The sequence below is a fragment of the Lynx canadensis genome, chromosome B2, assembly GCF_007474595.2.
Source record: "Lynx canadensis isolate LIC74 chromosome B2, mLynCan4.pri.v2, whole genome shotgun sequence".
NCBI lineage: Eukaryota > Metazoa > Chordata > Mammalia > Carnivora > Felidae > Lynx > Lynx canadensis.
Genome location: NC_044307.1, coordinates 78511560 through 78522198, shown reverse-complemented (window position 1 = coordinate 78522198; position 10639 = coordinate 78511560). Strand labels below are relative to the sequence as shown.

The 10639-nt window shown below is 38.4% G+C and overlaps 1 protein-coding gene across 1 annotated transcript; it reads right to left on the bottom strand.

Moving 5' to 3' along the window:
• Positions 1–226: 226 nt before the first annotated feature.
• HTR1E (5-hydroxytryptamine receptor 1E) lies at positions 227–1924 on the bottom strand. The gene has a single exon (XM_030314582.1). It carries the CDS (start codon positions 1756–1758, stop codon positions 661–663), a length of 1098 nt encoding a protein of 365 aa, XP_030170442.1. The 5' UTR covers positions 1759–1924; the 3' UTR covers positions 227–660.
• Between the last annotated feature and the right edge of the window lie 8715 nt (positions 1925–10639).

Here is a 10639-nt window from a genome sequence, read left to right as displayed (position 1 = left end):
TTTGTTTATGTTTCATGTTCATAGTTAAAGACCCAGGAAAGCAGAGGATTCAATCCAGGTTCTCTTTAGAGAATGAGGAAGTGTATTTAATCATGAACTAAAAAGGATACATCAGCTGTACTATTTGCACCTAAAAGGATGTAGTCACACTAAATGACTTTGGTTCAGGTCTGCAAGCAGATGGCAGCACATCACTTTTTAAAAAATGCTTTATGGAGTCATGCAGTTCCCACTAAAATTTGCACAAATATGGAGCCATGACCCCAGGTTTAATGCCACACGAAGGCAAGTTATCAGGTATTTGATTTATAAGTAATAAGAAATTCTGCAAATGAAGATTTATTTTGGCATTCTTTAATTGCAGGATTAACTGAAATGGCTAAAAAAAGTAGTTACTATTTCACCTTATTATTATTTCTATGAAATTTCTGTCTTTATATGATAATGTTTATTTGAAATCATGTACCACAATAAAACCAGAGGTAGAAAACGGCACACCAAATAACAAACCTCAAACAAAACAGAACAAAACAAACAAAAAGACCACACTACCTCACAAAATTTCCTGAACCAACTATGTTCACAAATTGATAAGTTGCACCCCTTACCCTTGTCCACTCACAAGGCTGGTAAAAGTGATGCTTTTTGGCTTTTTGCAATCTAAGTATGTTCTCGGCACTTAATGAGCTTTTTAAAAGCCAGCTTAAAGTCTTCATTAAAACTTGTGTAGAGCAGAGGGTTGATCAGAGAATTAACATAACCGAGCCACGTCAAAAAATCAGCCACTTCAGAGGACACTGTATAGATGCTCAGACCTACAATCAACTCTTTGATGAAAAATGGCAGCCATGACAAAATGAATGCACCCAAAATCAGTCCTAGGATTCGTGCTGCCTTGCGCTCCCTGGTGCTAGAGATTTGCTGCCGTTCTCCAGGGTGATCTAGATCATTGTCGAAGGAAGGGATCCTGATAGAGGTGTGGATCTTCTCAAACTCTGTGGTAGGGTCTGAGGTGGAGAAATCAGACACACAGAAAGTCTGTGTAAGTTTACAACTCGCAAAAGAATTTTGGCTATCTGTGCTTCTGTTGCTTAAGTGCCGGCTTGATCCTCTTTTCTGGTAAAGGCTCTTGGCTGCATGATAAATACGGTAATACAGAATAAGTATCAAAGTCAAGGGGATATAAAATGCCCCCAGTGTGGAGTAAATGGTGTAGATGACATGGTCATGCTGGATTGTGCACTGACTAGGGCGTGGGCTCAGCTGGCGGTGGCTCCTCCAGAACAGAGGGGGCATGGAGATGAAGATGGAGATGGTCCAGACGGTGAGGATCATCAGCCCAGCCCTCTTGGCCGTCCTCTTCCTGGCATATTCAATAGCATTGGTGATGGCCCAGTACCTGTCCAGGGCAATCACACAGAGATGGAGGATGGAGCAGGTGCAGCAGGTCATGTCCACACTCAGCCACACCTCACAGATGAAGTACCCTAGTTTCCAGCTTTCCATGGCAATGTACATGATGCTCAGGGGCATGACGAGCACTGCCACCAGGAGGTCCGTCACGGCCAGAGAACAGATCAGGTAGTTGGCAGGCTGGTGGAGCTTCTTGGTGGTACAGATGGCCATGATCACGGCCAAATTCAACAACATGGTCAGGGTGGTGATGGTCACCAGAGTCATGGAAATGAGCATTTTCTCAGTGACGGTCTTGGGTCTCACAGCCACACTGGCTTCTGTGGTACAGTTAGTGATATTCATGTTTTCCCTGCTTTGATCTACACTGTGGAGAAGCTGTTGGTTATTTTCCCTCAGCTGGAAACTGCTCAGACTTCAGTGCCTCTCATTTATAAGAAGATTGTAGTTTGTTCAGCTTTGTAGTTTCTTATGTTCCATTTTGTATGGGGTAAAAGGAAGCACCACAGCATTTCTTCTGAATGGAGGGTTCCTGGAAAATAGTATGCTACTGGTTAATGAGTGAAAAATCATATTTTTTTCCCTCTGGAAAACATTATCATATTTCAGTATTCGTAAATTCTTTACACATATTTTTGATATAATTTCCTTTTTTATCTGTGGGTTTGAAGTTTATTTTTATTCTTCAAAAGATACCTTTTAAAAATTATAATTGACACACAATGTTACATTAATTTCAGGTGTACAACATAGTGATTCACAAGTTTATTCCTTATGCTGTGCTAACCACAAGTGTAGCTACCAAAAAGATACTTCTTAAAAAGTTAAGTTCCCAAACTCTTTTTCATGAAAACGTTACCAACTTGAAAGTCTATCTTGCCACCTGAATTACTTTCTTATTTATATTTATTCATATATATGTAACATTTATATGTAAAAGGGTTTTTTTTCTTTACATTTGGAAACATACATTCACATTGTATCATATTTTAGAAATTCAGGGACATTAAAGAAAAAATTATATTGTTTATAATAAGCAGATTTCAAACCAGTTTTAAAGTTCCATAACAAATTTCAACTCCAAAGATATTTTAATGTCACAATGGAATTGTGCAATTTTGTCTAATTATTTCTGACATTTTACTATCCCACTGTGCATTTCTTTGGAGAAAAGAGAGAAAAAAAGCATATAACACTACTTCGATGTTTATGGCAAATTGTTCTGAGTAATATGGTAAATTGACTGTGAAATAGCATTATCATCAAGGTCAAAGAAATGTACATTAAAAAAATGTGTTTAGTTTTGGCTAACATTTGTGTTCTTTTAGTATCTATCTATCTATCTATTAGTTGATCAATTGATCAACCTACCTACCTACCATCTATGATCTGTCTGTCTCCTGGATAGCTGTGATTAAGCTGGGCAATCACTGAGATACTGACATTTATTGAATGCATAATTGTAAGGAATTTTAAAAAAGTACAAGAGTCCGCCTTATCTGTAGTTTCGCTTCCGCACTTTCAGTTACCACGGTCTGTAAGCCAATGATCCTTTCTGACGAATCAGCAGAAGGTCAGTAGTAGCCTAACAATACGTCACGATGGCTGCGTCATCCACCTCACTTCATCTCATCACGTAGGCATTTTATGTCACATCATCACAAGAAAGGTGAGTACAGCACAGTAAGATATTTTGAGAGACCATATTCACATAATTAAAAACATTTTTTAAAAATGTTTATTTATTTTTGAGAGACAGAGCACGAGTGGGGGAGGGGCAGAGAGAGAGCGTGACACAGAATCTGAAGCGGGCTCCAGGTTCGGAGCTGTCAGCACAGAGCCCGATTTGGGGCTGGAACTCACAAGCTGTGAGATGATGACCTGAGCTGAAGTCAGACGCTTAACCGACTGAGCCGCCCAGGTGCCCCACATTAACTGTTATTATAGTATATTGTTATAATTGTTCTATTGTCTATTAGTTATTGTTGTTAATCTTTACTAAACCTAACTGATAAATTAAACTTTATCATAGGTATGTAAGTATAGGAAAAAAACATAGTACATACAAAATTTGGTACTACCTGCAATTTTAGGCATTTACTGGAAGTCTTGGAATATATCTCCTGGGATAAGGGGGAACTACTGTAAACTCAAAAATAAATGTATACTCATGAAAACAAGACAATCAAAATCTACATAGGAATATTCACAGCCAATGGCTGCTGGTCAGAATGCCAATCAAATCCTCTAATTTGTCTCTGTGGGATTTGGTCCAGGAAAACTTCAAAGAAAACTGACATTTTTTGCGGTTTTAAGAAGGGACATGGATTGATATGGATTAGGCTTAACAGGCACAATGATGTTAGCAAAGAATGAGGACAGGAACAGGTGAGGCATGTGTAAAATGGAGAGTTGAGTATGTAGGAGTCTTCGGGTGGAATGGGGACTGGAAGTCAGGGGGCAGGAATAAAAATCTCCAGCCATGGTGAGATCTCTCTGGCTCTGTATTTAATTGCTTCTGCCCATTGGGCAAAACCCAAGGAGACGGGGAGATAGTTACCATCTATCCTTTAGATATGGGAAGTAAAAGAAAATGATTTCACTAAAGACCAAAAATGGGACAGTTGTTTTTAAGACAGTCTTTATTTTTCTGCAGTGAAATGAGATTCATTCTGCCTCTCTGTTGTCATTATGCTTCTACAGCATTTCTGTGGATTGTACCCTTTTTTGAAATTCGTATGTTTCTCTAGTTCTTCCATGGGACTTGTTCTGCCAACAATCCCCTCCTTTTTGTAAATTAAATGTTTTCGTCTCCACTGGTTATTTACCCTTCTTTTATAATCAGTTTAAACTTACATTTATATCTAAGACAGGCTGTAGCATTGAAAGTATATGGGCTTTGGAATCAGGGAGACCCGGGTTGTTGCTGAGCCATCATCAGCTTGGGGCAACCTCACTACATTTCCCCCTGTGTCCCACGTGTTTATTTCTCTGTCCAACCCCTTTCTCTTTAAATGAAGGAAAGTTCTTTTTTTTTCTGCAAAAATTAATCCTAAGTTATGTTTTTCTTGAGTTCTTGAGGTTTGTTGGGAGAGCAGTTCTAAATAAAAAGTCTTTTCCATTCTGATCAGAAGATTGAGAGTTTGGAGAGTAGCATGGAGAAGAGACAGAAAACTTCAGAAGTTTTAGTTTGATAATAGAGATAATTAGGAAATGTTATTTTCAAAGCATCAAGTAAAACAAAAATCAAATAATTCAGCTTTATCAAGCTTTTAAAAGCTGCTCTAGGGGCGCCTGGGTGGCTCAGTCAGTTATCCCTTGATTTCAGTTCAGGTCATGGTCTCAGGATTCGTGAGTTTGAGCCCCGCATTGGGCTCTGCTGACAGCAGAGACTCTGACTGGGATTCCTCCCCTGACTCACTCTCTCTGCCCCTCCCTGCTCTCTCTGTCTCTCTCAAAGTAAATAAATAAACGTTAAAAAAAATTAAAAGCTGCTCTATTTATCTGAGCTTCCATACATCCTGTCATTTCTCCAGTGACATCATTTTCTTCCTTATTTTGTCACTATTTATTTTTCATTCCCCCCCAGAAGACTATACATTCTGGAGGGTGGGATGTATGCCTGATTCATCTTTTTAGCTGCCTTCAGTTAAATTAGCAAAAACATTACTGGTTGAGGCTATATTGTCAGCTCTTTAATGTGACTCCCTGGTTTATTTTGTGCCCAGGCCTTTCAGAATAGGAGTTGAGTGTTGTATCCTTGTGTTGTCAGTCACTCCAAATTCCTGCACACATCCAGCTTTCCATCTTTTATCTTTTTTTCATTTAACATATATCTTAAAGTTTGTTCCATAACACCATGTGGAACGCAGTCTTTCGAATCACTGGGTGGGATGACATGGGAGCAATTACAGACTGAACAAGTCTGAGAACTGCACCTTGGAGCTTTTCACTAATCAAAGGTCAGGAAGGAAAGGAGGAACCAGTGCAACAGAGGAGAACAGCTCTTGAGGTGGAGGAGAATGATGGAGATGATCCCAAGACCAAGTGAAGAAAGTGCATGAAGAGCAATCAGCTGTGTAAGTGCTGCTGACAGGTGGTGGGTGATGAGGACTTGATCATTGGGCTGGGCAATGTGGATGACACTGATGACCTTGACAGGACCCATTTGGTGCAGTGGTGGAGATGAAAGTCTGAATGTGGTAGTTTCAAGAAAGAATGGGAAGAAAGGAAATAGAGGATTGGATAAGAACAAGTATTTCAAGAGTTTTGCCTTTGAAAAGGGGAACAGAGAAATAAGGTAGCTATGGGGGGAGATGTGGGGTCAAGGTTGTTTTCTTTTTAGGATGAGAGATTGTCTTTTTAAACTGGACTGTTTACAGTTTTCTTTGCTGCTACACCCAATATACTTTATATTGGGGCAGAGAGCATTCTGGAGTGAGTGAAATGTAAAAGAGGAAGGAGGAAAGCAGTGATGGAATAGGCAGGGAGTCAGTGGGGTGGGGGCACCAGGTAGGTAGAATTCTCTGAGCAATTTCAGGGATTACATTGGGGATCATGAAAGGGAAAAAGATATAGCCATACTCAGGAAATGATCCAACTTCAATTGTCTTGGTTCCTTTACCTTGTTAAGGAAATAGCACATGGTTTTATAATCACTAGCAATTCCTTAGGAGGTAGTATGATTTCTTTTTTTTTTCTTTTTTCTTTTTTTAAAATTTTTTTCTAGAGGTAGTATGATTTCTAATTAGAACAATGCTTGTTAAATAGCCCCCCAAAATTTAAGTCTCTTTTGCCTTTAACGTAGTAGGAGAGGAGGAACTATGTAACACTTAACTCAAAAGACATGCTGCAGAACAATCCAAACACTAATATCAATACACCAAGCTTGCGTTAGTCCACTGGGATGCAAAATTAACTGCAATAATCACAGCTAAAAATAGACATATCCTATCAGGAGTTAATGGGGGGAGGTTTATAAAATTTAGTTTCTGTTCTGATTATGACATGGAAAATACCAGTGCAGTCTAAAGCCATATTTAAATAGTTTTTCATTGAAATTACAAATAGGGAGAATCACTGTAAACCAAATGGGTCGGGGTATACTGCTTTCATTTACTGAGATGCTTCAGAGCCTCTGATTTAGTATACTACCCCAGTGGCAGAACACCAGGGATAGGTCATGAGCACACTCATTTTTAGATTAAATTTAATTAATTAATTAATTTTTATTTTTATTTATTTATTTATTTATTTATTTATTTATTTATTTTTTTGAGAGAGCAAGAGAGAGAGAGAGCTGTGAGGAGGGGAGGGGGCAGAGGAGAGAGAGAGAATCTTTTTTTTTTTTTTCAATATATGAAATTTATTGTCAAATTGGTTTCCATACAACACCCAGTGCTCATCCCAAAAGGTGCCCTCCTCAATACCCATCACCCACCCCCCCTCCCTCCCACCCCCCCATCAACCCTCAGTTTGTTCTCAGTTTTTAACAGTCTCTTATGCTTTGGCTCTAGAGAGAGAGAATCTTAAGAAGGCTCCATGCTCAGCTTGGAGCCCAATGCAGGACTTGATCCCATGGCCCTGGGATCATGACCTGAGTTGAAATCAAGAGTTGGATGTGCAACTGAACGAGCCACCCATGCACCTCTAGCACACTTATTTTTTAATTTAATTTTTTAATGTTTATTTATTTTTGAGAGAGACAGAGACAGAGCATGAGAAGGGGAGGGGCAGAGAGCGATGGAAACACAGAATCCAAAGCAGGCTCTAGGCTGTGAGCTGTCAGCACAGAGCCTGATGTGGGGCTCGAACTCACAGACTATGAGATCATGACCTGAGCCGAAGTCATATGCTTAACCGACTGAGCCACCCAGGCGCCCCTAGCACACTTACTTTTAATTTCACCATCTTACGTAGTCTTGGTTTTCAACAACTCTTTTTAAAAAAAAATTTTTTTTAATGTTCATTTGTTTTTGAGAGAGAGACAGAGACAGAGTGCAAGCGGGGGAGGGGCAGACAGAGAGAGGGAGACACAGAATCCAAAGCAGGCTCCAGGCTCCGAGCTGTCAGCACAGAGCCTGACGCGGGGCTTGAACCCACCAACCATGAGATCATGACCTGAGCCAAAGTGGGAGGCTTAACCAACTGAGCCACCCAGGCACCCCAGTTTTCAACAACTCTTTATGATTTACCATAAATATTCTTTCATTTCTTCTTTGATTATTTTCATTTTGCCCTAATTTCTTCAAATAATTAAATTTTAAAAATCTCTAATGTAGGATCTAAGAAATAAAACACACAAAACAACACAAAACACACTCTACTACAGAGAACAAACTGGTGGTTGCCAGAGGGGAGGAGAATGGGAGGATGAAGTAGGTGCAGGGGATTAAGAGGTATAAACTTCCAATAATAAAATGAGTAAGTCATGGGATATGAAGTGCAGCATTAAGGAATATAGTCAATAATATTGTAGTAACTATGTATAGTGATAGATGGTAATGAGACTTACCATGGTGACCACTTAATAATATATATAAATGTTGAATCACTATGTTGTATACCTGAAACTGATATTGTATAGCACATCAACTATACTTCAATAAAAAAAGAAAAAAATCTTCAATGGGTGCTAATTTCTTTTTTTTTTTTCTTCAAATTTTGGGAGTAGCTGCTTGCCCTCATATTACTAATTTTATCTCTCTAATTGTTTTAAATTCACTTCCTCAGCCTTCATAAAGCTTCTCCTTGGCCTGTTATAGGAAAGAAAGGGGTACATAGTAGTTTCTCGTGTGTTCTTCAATGAGAGCAAAGGAAGGGGCACAGGAGATACTGGATTGTGGAGTTCATTGTTTTTTTTCTTGTTTATGTAAATTGTGATTGAGACATGACATGTGATTATTATGAGGTTATTATATTCATAATAACAGGAAAATACTATCATTGTAAAAATCAAACAAAACAATACATAGAGTTTTAGGAGATGTTTATATATTCTGGACACAAGTCTTTTGTCAGAAGAATGTTTTGTGAACATTTTCTTCTACTCTAGCTTTGCTTTTATGTTTTTTAATGATCTCTTTTGATGAGAAGATTTTAATTTTGATGAAGTCTAAGTTATCTATTTTTTCTTTATGATTAGAGCTTCCTGTGTCAAAGAAATGACTTCAAGTTCACAAAAATGTTTTTCTGTATTTTCTTCTAGAAGATTAAAATCTTTAGCTTTCATGTGGGAAGAGGTCATCAGGGGACATGACCACTGATTGACCTGTAAGCTAGATCCAGACAACCAGAGGCATCTCACCACCTATCTTCCCCTATCCTTGGAATGTGTGCTCAGCCTACCCATTCCCATAGTGGGAACCGTTTTGAAGGATGCAGCCTTGAGAGAACAATTTGTAGATGAGACTGTCTGGATGGAATGCATTACTGAACCCAGGTAAGGCTTCTATATAAAGATTCTGGAGGATGGGTGTGAAGGTCTACTCTTCTCATGGGCAGACAAGCCTCCTGTGTAATTTTCCTTTCCTATTAAACCTGCCACCTACCAATCTGGAGTGGTCTGTCTCTTAGACTCTCCTTGCCCTCCATTCAGGGGCCAATTTCAGATTTCAACTGAGAAATTCCAGAATTTGTAAACCAACAGTTCATGATCTGTCTTGAATACATTTTAGCATTTGGTTATGAGGTAAGTGTTGAGGTTTATCTTTTTTCCCAATATGGGTATCTGGTTATTTCAGCAACTTTTGTAGGAAAGACTTTATTTCCCCAATTGAAATGCTTTGGTGTCTTTGTCAAAAATCAGTCAACTGTATGTGTCACTCTATTCTTTTTTTTTTTTTAATGTTTGTTTGTTAGTTTATTTATTTATTCATTCATTTTTGAGGGGGAGAGAGAGAGAGAGAGAGTGAGGGAGAGGCAGGGAGAGGCCTGTATTTTTTATTTAATTTTTAAATTTGAGTATAGTTGACACGCGTTACATTAGTTTCAGGTGTACAGTGTAGTGATTTGACAAGTTTATATGTTATGCTATGCTCACCACAAGTGTAGCTATCATTTGTCACTACACACTGCTGTTACAACATCATTGACTGTATTCCTTATGTTGTGCCTTTTATTCCCATGACTTATTTATTTTGTAACTGGAATCTTATATCTCTCACCCATTCACCCATTTTACCTATCCCACACACCCACCATCCCTCTGGAAATCATCAGTTTGTTCTCTGTATTATAGGTCTGATTGTCCTTTTTGTTTGTTTAATCATTTGTTTTGTTTTTAAGATTCCACATATGAGTGAAATCATATGGTATTTGTCTTTCTCAGTCTGACTCATTTTACTTAGCATAATACCCTCTAGGTCTATCCATGATGTCACAAATGGCAAACAAAACAAAACTCAACCTTTTTTATTGCTGCATAATATTCCATTGTGTATATCTATATCTGTATCTATATCTATCTATATCTATCTATTTATCTGTATCTATGCAACATCTTTTTATGTATTTGTGTGTCAGTGGACACTTGGGTTGCTTCTATATGTTGGCTATTATAAATAATGCTGCAATAAACCTAAGGGTGTATAAATTGGTAGCATTTCTATAAACTAATAATCAAGTAGCAAAAAGAAATATCCCTATGCATTATAATATTTTTGATGTTTTTGTAAATGGTACTTGTATTTCAATTTCCATTTTTATTTTTTGCATAGGGAAATACAGTGGATTTCTGGATATTGATTTTCAATCTGTGATCTTGTTAAATACTCTTATCGATCCTCGTAGATATTTTGTAGATTCTTATGATCTTTCTGTGAAAACAATCATTTCATTTGCAAACAGAGACGGTTTTATTTCTTCTGTTTTATTCCTTTTGTTTCTTTGTCTTGCCATGTTATACTGACTAGTACTACAGTGAAATGCTGAATAGGGGGTGCCTGTTTGGCTCAGTCAGTTGAGCATCTAACTCTTTTTAGATTTTGGCTCAGGTCATGATTCCAGGGTCTTGGGATTGAGCCCCACATTGGGCTGTATGTTGAGTGTGGAGCCTGCTTAAGATTCTCTTTCTGTCAGGCTGCCTGGGTGGCTTAGTCCATTAAGCATCTGACTTTGGCTCGGTTCATGATCTCATGGTTTGTGGGTTCGAGCCCCACATTTGGGCTCTGTGCTGACAGCACAGAGCCTGGAACCTGTTTCAGATTCTGTGTCTCCCTCTCGCTCT